The following is a 15976-nucleotide window of genomic DNA, read 5'->3' as shown; positions in this document are numbered from 1 at the left end:
AGTCGAAACAACAATTTCGGCATATATTGTACATTTAAATTTTATTTATTTATTTATGTGAACTGAACACTGACTCCTTTTATACACTTACTTCTAATTATTTGAGTTAAAAATTTATTTTATATTATTCATGAAAATATATATATTTTATAAAAAATAAAAAATCTACCTAGCTATAGAAACACCACAAGCGATAATCATCATCAGAGACTCAATTACCTGTTTATACGTCGTTAATTTATCATAAATTTAGAATTTTTTAACCATTAGATTCTAGATTTATATTGTTTTTGTAAGTATTAGTTTCAAAATCGTATTGATTATTTTAAAATTATATTTAAGTAAAAGAAAATCAGTTTGTACCTATCATCATATTTTTTAAATATTTCATCTCATGTATATTATTGTTTTAAAAAAATCTCTCTGTATATTTTCTTTTTAAAATAAAAACAAGTAACTATAACACTACTAGTACTATGCATCTTTTAGGGGATATTTTGGTGTTACTAATGATGTAATAATAATAATACATATAATATGACAATTTTTTTAGCAATTCAAAATATAATATGATTTTATTTATATATAAAAAAATATATTATTTATACTATGTTTGACTGTCTGAATTATATTTGTATAACAGATATACAGTGTAATAATTTATCATATTGTCTGACTTGTTAAAAATCTACCCAAAAAAAAAAAAAATCCACTTCTATTAAATATAATTGAAGTTTGTTCTGAACCGTCATACCTCGTATAATAATGCAATCTTAGTTTAACTATTACCTTAGTTGAAAGTTACTGTAAAACAATTGAGCATGGCTTTGGTGTCCTAGCCATTTTTGTTAGGACACCAACACCATCCATAAACTTATTTTGTAAAATATTTATCAGATCCAAGATTTTCATTCAAATAATTTGTTTTGTTTTAAACAGAAAAAAGTGTAAACCGTTAGAGCAAACAAGTAAATAATATTCTTTTTTCATGATTAAGAGAGTATATTTTATAGAGAATTGTTAAAGGGCTCCAGTGTTGCTCATAGGTATGGTAAAAAAGCTCGGTGGATCGGGGCGGGTCGGACCCGATGGGGAGACCCCTGATCCAGATATAAGAATGGCAAAAACGGAGCGGTTCGAGATCTGACCCGACCCGCTAGCAATTGAAGCAGGTTGGATCACGACCCAACTCGGTTGTTGTTATTTTTTTTTAATAATTAAAAAAAAACTAATTACTACCACTATTTAGGGTGATTCACAATACAAATATATATATATATAAACAAGACAAAGTATATTTTAGATAGATGAGAAAATTGATGTTTTACTTTGAAGTACATTAAATTTTATTTTATTTTAGTATGCAAGACCATTTATAAAAAAAAAAAAATTAGACAGCTCATTTCTATCTAGTATGGCAGATTTTGTTGTCATTTATTTTTATATTGTAACATTTTTAAAAAAAAATAGTCTCTCTTTTATTAAAAAAAACCTTACCGGGTTGGGTCTGACCTGCCCATCACATCCGAGGCGGGTTGGGTTGGGGCCAATCTTTAGCGGGGCAGGGCCGACCCGCCCCATTTACATCCCTAGGTCCCCAACACTGTAAGGATGTGGTATATCACTATTAGTGATATCCAATATCGAGTCTCACACAATTTAATTTAATTATTATTATTATTAAGTATCGCTAACCAATTAAAAGAATACACCTCTTGTGATGTTGGCTCTTTAAATACCAAATAACGACACTCTAATTAATATTGTCTTATTACTATAAAAGAAGGTATTATTACCTTTTGTTTGTTTTTGTTTTACCTTTACAAAGGAGTAAGAGTATAAGTTGGTTATACGTTAAATGGTTGGGAATTATGGGGTGGTCTGTGAGGGACTCACAGAATTTATGTGCAAAATTATTTTTTGGGCAAATCGATCTAACTTATAGGTAGGACTGCCTTGTTAATGGCGTGGTCCACAAATTAAAATTATAGATTGGACAAATCATCTACTTACTTTAATTTAGACGGCAAAGGCCTAGCTAGCAAACTAAAACTACTAATTTCTATTATCTTATGTAGTTGGTGAGGGTTTAAACTTACCATCTACCATCTTTCTCCTTTCTTATTTAAAACTATCACCAACGCTACGTAGGTGTGAGGTTATTAATAGCAGGTTGTTGTTATTTGACAATTTAAGATGATTAATATCACATGAGATGACACACTATAGTTTATTAGCGATATCACATAATATTTATTAAATTCAAATATGTGGGATCTGATATTGGATTTGACCAATATCGATATGCTATCTCTTGTGGTGGTGGGCACTACCAATGGTGTCCCTTAACAATTCTCTTAACAATATAATTATCTATAATTTCCTAATGCGTTTATACAATCTTCGATCATTATGTCTTCTTAGTACCGGGTTAGATCTTCCGATTCAAACAACAACAACAAACAAAACCTTTTGATTTGTACATTGGTAAAAAGTGATAGCCTTAGTTTAATAGTTTGCACTTTTTCTTATCAGTTTTTATCTTTCTCCGAACTTAGTCCACCACAAAGACCAGTAACAAAAATATTTTAGATGATTTTTTAGTTTTATTACGATTCTGGTTGTAATTATTTAAAATCAAAGATCCAGACTTATATTAAAATAATAGAAGGAACCAAAATAGCATAAACATTTCTCTTTAAAATATATATATTTTCTTGAATCATCTTGAAAAAGGAAAAAGAAAAAAAACTATCATGTTATATAGGTTGTGTTTGGTAAAATTGTTGTTTTAAAATTTTTTAAACACAAAAATGAAAATATTATTTTTATTTTTGTTTCTTTATTTTTAAAAATTAAAAATATGTTTGGTAACTATTTTGCTTTTTGTTTTTAAAAACAAAAAATAATAAATGTGTTTGATAACTTTTATTTTTATTTTTTTGTTTAACTATAAAATAAGGTGTTGATTTGAAAAAGAGAAGAAAAAAAACGAAAAAGTCGAAAACAGTTTAAAGAAATTTTGAAAATGAAAAAATTCTATTTTCAAAATTTAATGAATTTTAATTAAAATTTTTAAAAATAATAAATAAAAATAGAGTTACCAAACACTGTTTATTAGACTATGGTGTCCCACATGGAATATGTGTAAGAATATTGAACTATTAATAAGAACATGTGTAACTCCACTAATCACCAATTGGTTTTTAGATGGAGCCTCATGATTCTTGTCATGGTATCAAGAGCCAATTCCCTAGCGGGCATTCGATCCACACCGATCCAAAAGAGTGAGCCAAGCCACACGAGATCCGCATAGTGCGAAAAGACACTTGAGATCCAAAAAAATAAGCGAGCTGACAAAATGGGCCACTTGTGATCAGGTGATTCAAGATTGGAGAGCGAAAAATCGCACATGGAATATGTGTAAGAATATTGAACTATTAATAAGAACATGTGTAAAAATCGCACATGGAATATGTGTAAGAATATTGAACTATTAATAAGAACATGTGTAACTCCACTAATCACCAATTGGTTTTTAGATGGAGCCTCATGATTTTTGTCACTGTTTTATATTTAATTGTCAAATTTTTAATTAATTAAATAAAAATTATTTTTTAAGTGTTATCAAACACCACCAATACTCTTGTAAATTGAGTATTAATATGATTAATAGGTAATTTCACTTTTTTTTAAAATATATATTTAATATGGATAAAGCACATATATATATGGGATGACTACGGTGAGGGACATGCACTTTGCCCCCATCGTTAGGGGCGTCTCTGTTTTTGGCACATGGAAAAATTATAATATTTTTTTTTATATGACGGTGTACATTATAGTTATTTAGGACATTCCACCAGTTTTTAAAAACTTCCAAATAATTTACTATACTGAAAACAAGCTTCAAAATAACTTGTTTCAACGACGTATAAAACAAGCTTCAAAACAACCTATTTCTTATTTTCAGCACTGTAAATTATTTAGAATTTCTCAAAAAATTTGTCAGGAATTCTAAATAAATACATTATACACCGTCATATAAATAAAATTGAATTGTAATCTATCCATACACAGAAAATACAAAAACAAATTGTTATTAAGCCTGTTTTATACATGCGTGAAACAAATTGGTTTGAAGTCTTTTTCAGCACCGTAAATTATTCAGAATTTTCAAAAAATTAGTGGAATTACTACTATAACTACAGATCACATCATCATATAAAAAAAATTTAAATATAATTTATTCACGCCATAAAAATAGAAACGTTGTTACCGATAAGGAGAAAAGGCAGGCCTTATTATAAAATTTTCCGATATATGTAGGCATGCATAACTAGGGTTGGGTGGAGAATGGTCAATGGGGGATGGGATACCGTAGCATAGCATAGAATTATAAACATATGGCGGTGTGGCGGAGTCTGGTCCATATGATGATGGAAAAGGAAAAGGAAATAGTGTGTGTATCTCTATATATACATATTCTTAATTAATAAAATGAATGAAATGAAATGAATTGAATGAATGATATGGTGTTGTAATTGTCAACTACCAATGAATTTAGGACCCACTTCCGATCTCCTAAGATTCTAATAATTCTTTGATGCTTTCCTTCTCTATCTTCCATCACTTGATTGTCCTTTTATAATTTTCATATATATGTGCCTTTTTTATTTATTATTTCTTTTCAATTTGGTATGACGTAAGTTTAGAACATGATATCATGAGAAAAAACTAAACAAGAGAAGTCTAACTAATATTTGTAGGAGCAAATTTACATCAGCCGCCCCACCCCACCCCACTCCCTTTTTTTCTTATACTTGTTTTGTTTAGTCTAATTTTGGACTCTTTTCAATTTTTATGACTTGTTTGATTGGTAAAATACACTAAGACGTCTTCAACTCATTATCTTTTCCAATATAAATAATTTTAATGTCAAATTACTACTTATCTTCAACGCATTACATCAAACTTCTGTACTAAAAAGAAGAATTAGCGTGTCAAAACTACTTAATATTTTAAAAGTTTTGTGAATTAGTACCAATTTTTTTTATGGGAAAAATTTTAAATGCACTCTTCTAGTATATGTCGGTACCTAATTTATTAAGTCCGATAAAAATTTATTGTGTACTCATATGTCGACTCCTTATTAGTTCATTTAATAATATTTTTTTAAAATTAAAGTTAAAATAGTAAAAAAATCTATAAAAAATTCAGTTTTATAATTTAATTTTTTCTAAAATATTAAATTTCAAATAGAGAAATATTAATTAATCAGTAAATAAAATTAATATTATTTTTATAATCAGCTTCTCTCTCCATCTCTCTCACGTAGCCTTTCTCCCGGACTCTGATGCTGCCCCTTCGCTCATCGTTGCCGTACACGCGCTGGACCAAGAGGATCAAATGTCGCTGAAACCCCTTCCCCCACGAGCAGACCACCTCACACACTCCCTAAAACCTGCAACCAACCGATCAAAGTTTTGGCACCTCTTTGGAATTTGGTTCCGATCCGGCCATAGTTATGGCAAATGGAGAAGAGAGGGAGACGATAGGGAAGAAGAAATAAGAATAATTTTTTTTAAATGTATTAATTTTTTATTTATTTTAATTTTTTAAAAAATATTATTAAATAGACCAATAAGGAGCTGACATGTGGGTACAGAGTCAGCTTTTAAAGGACTTAATGGGCTGGGTACCGACGGATACCAACGAAAGTGGACATTGGGTACATTTCCCATTAAAAAAATTGGGTACTAATTCACAAATTTTTCAAAACATTGAGTAATTTTGCCGCTAATTCCCCTACTAAAAATAATATGAAGATAAAAAAAACCCATTTTATTTTCATAATTCTTCAATCTTTTCATTAATTCTTAAATATTAAGTTTTTTGCAAATGATATTAATTACAATAATTTATTTGATTGATTATTTTTAAATAAGTTATTGGAGTCCATTAATTACATTAAATTTTTTTAATGTATAAAATATTTATGTTGTTTATACTTTATTCTTAAAGTAAATATTATTTTGGTCTATGTGTTGTGTAAAAATTATCGATCGGACCTTCTATTTTGTTAAACTATAATTTAGGTCCTACGTTTTGCAAAATACAACAAAATAGTACTTCTGGATCAAATTTCGGTCAAATTTTTTTTCAATATGATCAAAATACCCTCAAATATTTTAATATTTTTTAGTTATTGTTGATAATATTTGAAATGGGGGATTTTATTTTGGTTGTAATAAAAAGAACCAAAATAGCATAAACATTTCAATCAAACTAAATAACTACATATTAAAATATTACAAAAGAAATTGTATTCACAGGATATTTTTTTGTTTCAATCAAAACTTTAAATTAATTAACGTTCTTCATTCGGAGTAGTAATGAATTAATGATCTACCATTTTACAAAAGATTAGATATATATAACACTGTAGTGGTGATTATTTTTAATCAATAGGTATTTTAAGTATTTTTAGCGTATAAATAAATTATAATTCTAATTTTTTACCTGACGGTGTATAATGTAGTTATAAAGGACCTCCCACAAATTTTCAGAAAATTTTGAATAACTTAATTGTTGAAATCAAGATTTAAACAACTTGTTGCTCGCGTGTTTGTTTCAATATTTATTTACGCGTGCAATAAACTATTTAAATCTTAATTTCGGCATCCTAAATTATTTGAAATTTTCCAAAAATTTGTGAGAGATCTTTTGTAACTATATTATACACCGTTATATAAAAAAAAAAATTACAACTTATACATATAGTGAAAATACTAAAAATATATACAAGTAGTGATTAAAAACAATCACTACCACAAAAATTCGAATAGCTAGAGTAATTAGTTTTTGACGTTGATAAAAGTCATAAATTTATTTTGTTATGTTTGTGTGGTTTTGAACCCAAAATTCAAGCATATATTTGTATTGTTGTAGAATACTAGGGAACATAGTAAGACATTCTATGTGGGTTCTTATCTTTTTGATAATTTATTTATGCTTCTTAATAACTATGACTGTGAATCAGTTTTGAGATTCCAATTAGTTGCTTATCCACTAATTACTTTATAGAGTATATTATTGTTGTGATTTTGGAACAATTTAAAACTTAACTTTGCTTTTACGTTTGTGGAAATAAGTACTGTGAATAGAAAAAGTAGGATGTAGATTTATTTATTTATTTATTTAAAAAAACACAAAAAATATAAAATTATCAATGCATAGGCTAACCTAGAGTTATTTACCCAACCTAGTCCAAAAAATTTAAACTTGACCAATCTAATTCAATTAGATGCTTTTAATAGTTTGTTAAGATTTCATGTTAGTTGATTAAAAGAAAAGAAAATAAAGAAAGACAAATATTAAATAATTATAATATATAGTACTGATTATTTTATATGGTGTAAACAGAAAACTCACTTTCCTGTTGGTTTTTAAAATAGTTGACTTGGTTGTAAATAAATAGTTTGCCATAAATACATTAGAGTGATTTTTATGTCTTCTAAAAAAAAAGTGATTATAGGTCTTTGAAATCTGTACGAGAAAAAAAGATGAATCTTTGGTTGGTTGGACTTGACAACCATTGCCAACCATGCCTTTTATTTAAATAAAATTACACTTCCAAATCCAACTAATTCAATTCTGCATTTCTTACCCAAAATAAAATAAAATAAAAATAAGTGTTTTTTTTATTAATGCAAAGTACAACTTACGTGTAAACACTCCGACAGAAAGAAAAAAAAGCAAAAAGGACTTACATGTAAACACAAACTAAAACTAACTAGGAAGAGTTACTAAAAAAATAACTAGGAAGAGTATCAAATTTAAATAAATATCAATTTCAAATATACATATAGTTAAATCTTTTTAAAGATTACACTTTGATACTCAAATCATTCTTTTTTGCGGCAATAATACATTTTGTTCATAAATCGATGTTGTAGTTGGTATTCAGAATTAATGTCAGAGAAAAGCACAAACGTGACACAATTTTAATAGTCCATATTATTTTAATTATTTAAAAACAAATAAAAATAATTAAAAAATCCAAAAAAGTATTACAAAAAATTAAAATTTGATAAGTATATTTTTGTATAAAGTTTACCTTTCTACTTATCAGATTTTGTGTTCATAAGTAGTGTGTTTGGGGATAGCTAGAATCGTTTTGTTAATTTGATTCATTTAATCTAAATTATTATTTTTAAGGATAATTGTATATTTTTGATGATTTTTGGTTGAATGATGATTTTGTAGGATTCTAACCATTGGAGTAAAGTGTTAAAGAGGAGAAAAATCGAGAAAAGAACAAAAGTACAGAAATCTGAAAGCTTGCCGCTACAGGGAAAAGTCCCTGCCGCTACGAGGGAAATCAGAAAGGTCCTTGCCGCTACAGAGAAAAGTCCCTGCCGCTACAAGAGAAACAGAGAGTCTCGTGCCGCGGCAAGGAAAGTTGCATACCGCGGCACGAAAAGCCCATATCGCATATCTGAAGCCTCGTGCCGCGGCAAGGAAATATGGATGCCGCGGCACGCGTTAAAATTCAAATCCAAATTCGATTTTTCTTAATTTTTAGACGGGAAATAAAAGGGGGATTAGGTCATATTCGTGAATTAAGTTTTAGATACACGATTTTAGAGGGAGGAACACAGAGAGAGCGGAGGAGAAGAAGGAGGATCGCATTCAACCTTTTCAATAGTTTTCTTCTTCTCTAAACTCTTTTATTCTTTGATTCTGGTTATGTTTTTAATCATGATTGTTGGCTAAGTTTCTTTTAGGTTAAGGGTTATTCAAAACCCAGACATGAATGTTTGATTTGAGATGTGAATATTGTTCTTGATTTCCATAATGTTAAATTGCTTCTATTCTTCTATGCCTATTGTATGAAATATTGTGATTCCTTGTTAGGGTGTACAACTAATTAGGGCTTGCATTATTTACTGTCATCTTAGAATTTCTATTCACCTAATAGTTTAGGATTCTAAGTGTTTGTGATAAATTGCAATTGATGATGTGGTCAAAAACATTGTTGATTGTGATGAAGAATAGAACCTAGGTTAAATGAATTAAATGCTTCATTGATTTATTGCCTAGATTAACCTATCTCCACTGTTGTTAATGCTTTTACTAAATTAAATGAATCGTATGCTTAATAGGTTTGTTGTTTGGTAAAAAGAATTAATTATTGAGCGCTTAGCCGTAATTGATTGTGATAGGGAGATTGAGATAATTGACTGCTTAAGCGTTATCTGTAGGGTTAATAGTTTAATTGGGAATCGGAATAATATTCATTATTGATATAATTGCATGACGGTCTGAGGTGGAGAATAATTCTTAACCATCTTTAAAATCGTTGTTAATCTCTTCTTGCTATCAATTGTTTTCTTAATTTTTGCTTTTACTTTTACTTTCCAAAACCACCCTTTCCAATTTAACTTTGTTAAGCTTTTGTGAATAATAAACTGAATATAGTTCCCTTGGGTTCGACCTCTATTTGCCGTTATACTAAATAATTGGTTTGAGAGTAAATAAAATATTTGTTAAATTTGGTACGCAATACGACACGCATCAAATTTTTGGCGCCGTTGCCGGGGAACTATTTAATTCTTTTTATTATTCATATTGGTTTACGCTTACTAACTTGATTTCTCTTGGCATCTCAGAGTTATATGTCTGGCGAAGACACTCAGAATAGGTTGGAGGCAATCAAACAGTATCTTGCTACTTCATCTTCTTCTCGGACTTCGCGGACTATTACTGATAATCCACTCTTTCAACGTCTTGCTCATCAAGTGGATCCTGTGAAAGTGCCCTTACCATCTCACGACTCAGATTCAGACGATTCTATTACATCTTACAGAGATATGGCACAAAATAGGACGTTGAAAGAGTTGGCTGCGCCAGATATTGATCAACAACCGCTTTGCATTCAATATGCACCTCTTGATGTGAATTTTGAGCTTAAGTCGGGCCTCATTCATCTATTGCCATCGTTCCATGGGCTGCCTGGTGAGGATCCGAATAATCATCTCAAGGAGTTCCATATTGTATGCTCCAGTATGAAGCCAGCCTCAGTGACAGAAGAACAAATGAAACTCCGAGCTTTTCCTTTCTCTCTAAAGGATTCAGCAAAGGAGTGGCTGTATTATCTCCCCCCTGGTACTGTGGAGACCTGGAACACTATGAAGACCTTGTTTTTGGAGCGGTATTTTCCAGCGTCTAAAGTGGGGAGTATAAGGAAAGAAATTTGTGGCATCAGGCAGGCTGTGGGAGAATCACTCTACGATTACTGGGAGCGCTTTAAGCGGTTGTGTGCTAGTTGTCCTCACCATCAGATCAGTGAGCAACTATTGATTCAATATTTCTATGAGGGATTACTGCCGTTGGACAGAAGTATGATTGATGCAGCCAGTGGAGGGGCACTAGTGGACAAGACTCCTGCAGCAGCCAGGAGCTTGATTTCTAATATGGCAGCTAATTCCCAACAGTTTGGTATTCGCCAGGAGCATATGTCAACTTCAAGAAGGGTTAACGAGGTGCAAACTACTGTTGATAATCAACTTGGTCAACAGATAGCTCAATTGACTTCAGTGGTACAACAACTAGCTTTGGGCCAACAGGTGCGGCCATGTGGAATCTGTCAAGTAGTGGGGCACCCTACTGATACGTGCCCCACTCTAGTCGAGGGAGAAACTGAGGGTGTTAACGCTGTAGGAAATTTTCCTGGTCAATTACGTCAGATGTATTATGAACCATTTTCACAAACCTATAATCCTGGCTGGCGTGATCATCCAAACCTTCGATATGGGAATCAACAACAACTAGCTCCACAACCAACAGCAGCAAGACCACCTGGTTTCACTACACAACAGAGGTCTCCAAATAATTATGCACCTAGACCATCACAACCACCGCAGGCTGCTCCACCACCAAATGCTAAACCTTCTACTGAGGATTTAATCAATGCTCTTGCCACAAATACTCTTCAATTTCAGCAAACCACCCAAGCTTCCATCAAGAGTTTGGAGAATCAGGTGGGACAATTAGCGGCATCATATAACCGGTTGGAGGCTCATCTGTCAAATAAATTGCCTTCACAACCTGAGATGAATCCCAAAGAGAATGCTAGTGCAGTAACTTTGCGTAGTGGGACGCAATATGATCCACCTAATCCGCCAGTGCCCAGTACATTGTCATCCAAGCCACAAGTTGATTGCTCAGTCAATGATGATGTTCCACCAAAGCCAACCACCCCTACACAACTCAGGCCTAAGCCTACTATTGTCATTCCACCTCCATTCCCAAGCAGACTGAAAAAGACAAAAAAGGAAGAGGTTGACAAGGAGATTCTTGATACATTCCGAAAGGTAGAAGTGAATATTCCTCTTCTTGACGCTATTAAACAAGTGCCGCGCTATGCCAAGTTCCTGAAAGAGTTGTGCACTAATAAGCGTAAGTTGAGGGGTAATGAAAAAGTTAGTGTGGGGGAGAATGTTTCCGCAGTTCTACAAAAGAAGCTTCCACCAAAGTGTAAGGATCCTGGTACTTTTACTATCCCTTGCACTATTGGGAATAAAAGAATTGAGCGGTGTATGTTGGATTTGGGAGCCTCTATCAATGTCATGCCATTCTCCATTTATGCTTCATTGAATCTCGGTCCACTTGAAGAAACGGGGGTGATTATTCAACTTGCTGATAGGTCGAATGCTTATCCCAGGGGTGTAATAGAAGATGTTTTAGTTCAAGTTAATGAATTGGTGTTTCCAGCTGATTTTTATGTTCTTGATATGGAAGATGAATCTATTCCATGCTCCACTCCAATTTTGTTGGGAAGGCCATTCATGAAAACTGCGAGAACTAAAATTGATGTGCATGACGGTACGTTGACCATGGAATTTGATGGGGAAACTATTCGATTTAATATTTTTGAAGCTATGAGATATCCAAGTGATGTGCACGCTGTTTACTCTATTGATGTGTTGGATAGTCTTTCTCAACGAGTTTTAGATTTGCATAGTGAAGATGATTTGGAGGTTGTGTTGAGGGAGCATCTTGTGTTGACCGATGAAGATTTGTCTCATGAGATCATGGATGTCATAACCACACTCAATAGTGGTTTTGACAAGACTTTTAAGAAGGTTGCATTTCTTGATTTGCCGATTTCTAATGATAAATTGCAGCCATCAATTATTCAAGCTCCTACACTTGAATTGAAGCCTCTTCCGGAGCATCTCAAATATGTTTACTTGGGGAAGAACGAGACACTTCCTGTTATAATTGCAAGAAATCTTAACCAAGGCCAAGAAGACAAATTAATGAGAGTACTCCGAGAGTATAAAACAGCCATTGGTTGGTCTATAGCGGATATTAAGGGGATTAGCCCTTCCATGTGCATGCACCGAATCTTACTTGAAGAAGGGTTTAAGCCAACACGTGAGGCGCAACGGAGATTAAACCCACCAATGATGGAAGTTGTGAAGAAGGAGATTCTGAAGCTCCTTAGTGTGGGTGTGATTTACCCAATCTCTGACAGTAAATGGGTGAGTCCAGTTCAAGTGGTACCCAAGAAGTCTGGCATTACTGTGGTGAAGAATAATGAGAATGAGTTGGTTCCAACTCGAGTTCAAACAGGGTGGCGGGTGTGTATTGATTACCGCAAGCTAAATTCGACAACTCGAAAGGATCACTTCCCCCTACCATTCATTGATCAGATGCTCGAGAGATTGGCTGGCCACCCCTATTACTGTTTCTTAGATGGTTATTCGGGGTATAATCAGATTGTCATAGCCCCAGAAGATCAGGAGAAGACGACTTTCACATGTCCCTTTGGCACATTTGCTTTTCGGAGAATGCCATTCGGTTTATGCAACGCTCCTGCTACATTTCAGAGATGTATGGTTAGTATCTTTTCAGATTACATTGAGAGCATTATTGAGGTATTCATGGATGATTTCAGTGTATATGGCGATTCATTTGATAAATGCTTGCATAATCTTACTTTGGTTCTCAAACGCTGCATTGAGACCAATCTAGTTTTGAATTGGGAGAAATGCCATTTTATGGTACAGCAGGGGATTGTTTTGGGACATGTTATCTCAGAAAAAGGAATTGAAGTGGACAAGGCCAAAGTTGATCTCATTCGGTCTTTACCACCTCCATCTAGTGTCAAGGAAATACGGTCGTTTCTTGGTCATGCGGGTTTCTATCGACGATTTATAAAGGACTTCTCTAAAATCTCTACGCCACTGTGCAAGCTCCTCCAAAAGGATGTTAAGTTTGAGTTTGATGAGAAGTGTCTACTGGCCTTTAATATATTGAAAGAATCTTTGACTACAGCTCCTATTATCCAGCCACCGAATTGGGAGTTGCCTTTTGAGCTTATGTGTGACGCTAGTGATTATGCAGTGGGTGCAGTCCTAGGGCAGCGGGTTGGTAAGCTTCCTCATGTGATTTACTATGCTTCTAGAACTCTAAATGATGCACAGTTAAATTACTCTACCACTGAGAAGGAACTATTGGCGGTTATCTATGCTTTGGAGAAGTTCCGTTCTTATTTGATTGGGACGAAAGTAATCATATATACCGACCATGCTGCTCTTAAATATTTGCTAGCAAAGAAGGAGGCAAAACCAAGACTTATTCGGTGGATTTTATTATTACAAGAGTTTGACTTGGAGATAAAAGATAAAAGCGGCTCGGAAAATCTAGTGGCTGATCACTTGAGTCGGTTGATTCGGGAGGAGGAGTTCTTACCATTGCATGAGCGGTTTCCAGATGAGCAACTCCTTGCCATGCAAGAAGTTATTCCTTGGTATGCCGACATTGTAAACTACCTTGCTTCAAAGGAGTTACCAAGTGATCTCACACAAGCACAACGGAACAAGATTAAGCATGATGCTCGCCACTATATATGGGATGAACCTTATCTTTGGAAGTATTGTACTGATCAAATCATTCGTAGATGTGTACCGGAATCTGAATTTCGTTCCATCCTTGCTTTTTGTCATGCTTATGCTTGTGGTGGACACTTTGGACCTAAGAGGGCAGCTCGTAAGATATTTGACAGCGGTTTCTATTGGCCCACAATTTTCAAAGATGCTTATGCTTATTGTAAGGCATGTGATCGTTGTCAACGAGTGGGTAACATAACGGCCAAGGATCAAATGCCTCAAACTCCCATTTTAATTCTTGAAATCTTTGATGTTTGGGGTATGGATTTCATGGGACCATTCCCATCCTCTTTCGGCTATGAATATATTTTATTGGCGGTAGACTATGTGTCTAAATGGGTGGAAGCGATTGCAACTAGAACGGACAATTCAAAAACAGTAGTGGATTTCATTCGCTCTAACATTTTTGTGCTTTTTGGTACACCTAAGGCTATACTTAGTGATCGAGGCACTCATTTTTGCAACAAGAGTATAGAAGCATTGTTTCGACGCTATAGTGTAACTCACAAGGTGACAGCTGCTTATCATCCACAAGCCAACGGGCAAGCGGAGGTTTCTAATCGTGAAATCAAATTGATCCTTGAGAAAACTGTAAATTCAAACCGGAAAGATTGGAGTACAAGGCTTGATGATGCCTTGTGGGCGTATCGAACGGCATATAAAACACCTATCGGTATGTCACCTTATCGGTTGGTGTATGGTAAACCTTGCCATCTACCGGTGGAGCTAGAGCATAAGGCGTGGTGGGCTGTAAAGAAGTGTAACTTGGACACGGTTGCTGTAGGACAACAAAGAATGCTTCAATTGCATGAGTTAGAAGAAATACGCAATGAAGCATATGAGAGCGCGAAAATCTATAAGGAGAAAACCAAAGCTTTTCATGACAAACATATTCTCCGGAAGAGCTTTGTGGAAGGTCAGAAAGTCCTCATGTATCACTCTCGCCTTAAACTCTTTCCTGGGAAGTTGAAGTCTCGCTGGTTAGGTCCGTTCATTGTTACTAAGGTTTTTCCTCATGGAGCGGTCGAAGTTGTAAGCCCAAGCACGGGGAAGTCTTTCAAGGTGAATGGCCAGCGACTGAAGCCTTATTATGAGTCAATGGCCAAGGAGGAGCAAGTTCATGTGATGTACCTTGAAGACCCAGTTTATGTTGATGAAGATTGAAGTTCTGAGTCGAGCTAGCGACGTTAAACGTAGCCATCTTTATTGTTTTCAGTTTTAGTTATTTTCTTTATTTTTATTTTTATTTTTAAGTTAAACATTTAGTTTTTTTTTCAATTTTTTTTTCTGTACTCTGATTCTCTCTTTAAACCGTGAAAAACGTGAAAAAAAAAAAAAAAAAAAGAAGTAAGAAAATGCAGAAAAAGGCACCATGCCGCGGCACATAAAAGCCTTGCCGCGGCACGATACGAAGGCCCGAACCCGAGACCACTGTGTCGCGGCACAGAAAATTTCCTGCCGCGGCACGTTATGCACATCCCCCAGGCCAAGACCCCTCTGCCGCGGCACAGAAAAGCCCTGCCGCGGTACGTTCAGAACTCCCAAATCCGAGAGTTCTGTGCCGCGGCACGTAAAACCCCCTGCCGCGGCACGCGCCCAGAAATCCCTAAAACCCCCTTTTTCTTTCATTTTTCCCATTCACTCACCCATCTCTCAAAACACAAACCTATCTTACAATCCCCACTCTCTTCTTCTTCTCCTCAGCCCTAAAGACCACTCCCATCTCCATTAAACGTCATCACATTCTACTCTAATCCTCATCCTCCTCAAACCTCACCATCCTCATTAAACCATCATCATTGCCTCACCCCACCATACCCATCATCCATTCCCATTCCTCAAGTTCATCATCATTTGCCACCTATTCTTCTTCTCTTCAATTCATGCTCATTTGGAAGTCTTTGCAAGGAATCAAGTAGTAATCAAGCACATTATCACAGCTTTTAACTGGATTCAAGGTAATATTCTCATTTGCCCTCCTTTGTTTGAGACTTGGCATCATTCAAACCCATTAT

At 34.2% G+C, this 15976-nt stretch overlaps 1 protein-coding gene across 1 annotated transcript; it reads left to right on the top strand.

Moving 5' to 3' along the window:
• The first annotated feature begins 9610 nt into the window (after positions 1–9610).
• LOC133821759 (uncharacterized) lies at positions 9611–15125 on the top strand. The gene is made up of 2 exons (XM_062253903.1): positions 9611–14220; positions 14497–15125. The coding sequence occupies exons 1-2, from the start codon at positions 9681–9683 to the stop codon at positions 15123–15125; spliced, it is 5169 nt and encodes a 1722-aa protein (XP_062109887.1). The 5' UTR covers positions 9611–9680.
• The last annotated feature ends 851 nt before the right edge of the window (positions 15126–15976 follow it).

This window comes from Humulus lupulus, chromosome 3, assembly GCF_963169125.1.
Source record: "Humulus lupulus chromosome 3, drHumLupu1.1, whole genome shotgun sequence".
NCBI classification, from domain to species: domain Eukaryota; kingdom Viridiplantae; phylum Streptophyta; class Magnoliopsida; order Rosales; family Cannabaceae; genus Humulus; species Humulus lupulus.
The sequence above is the reverse complement of the archived record's forward strand: the minus strand, read 5'-3'. Positions and strand labels throughout refer to the sequence as shown.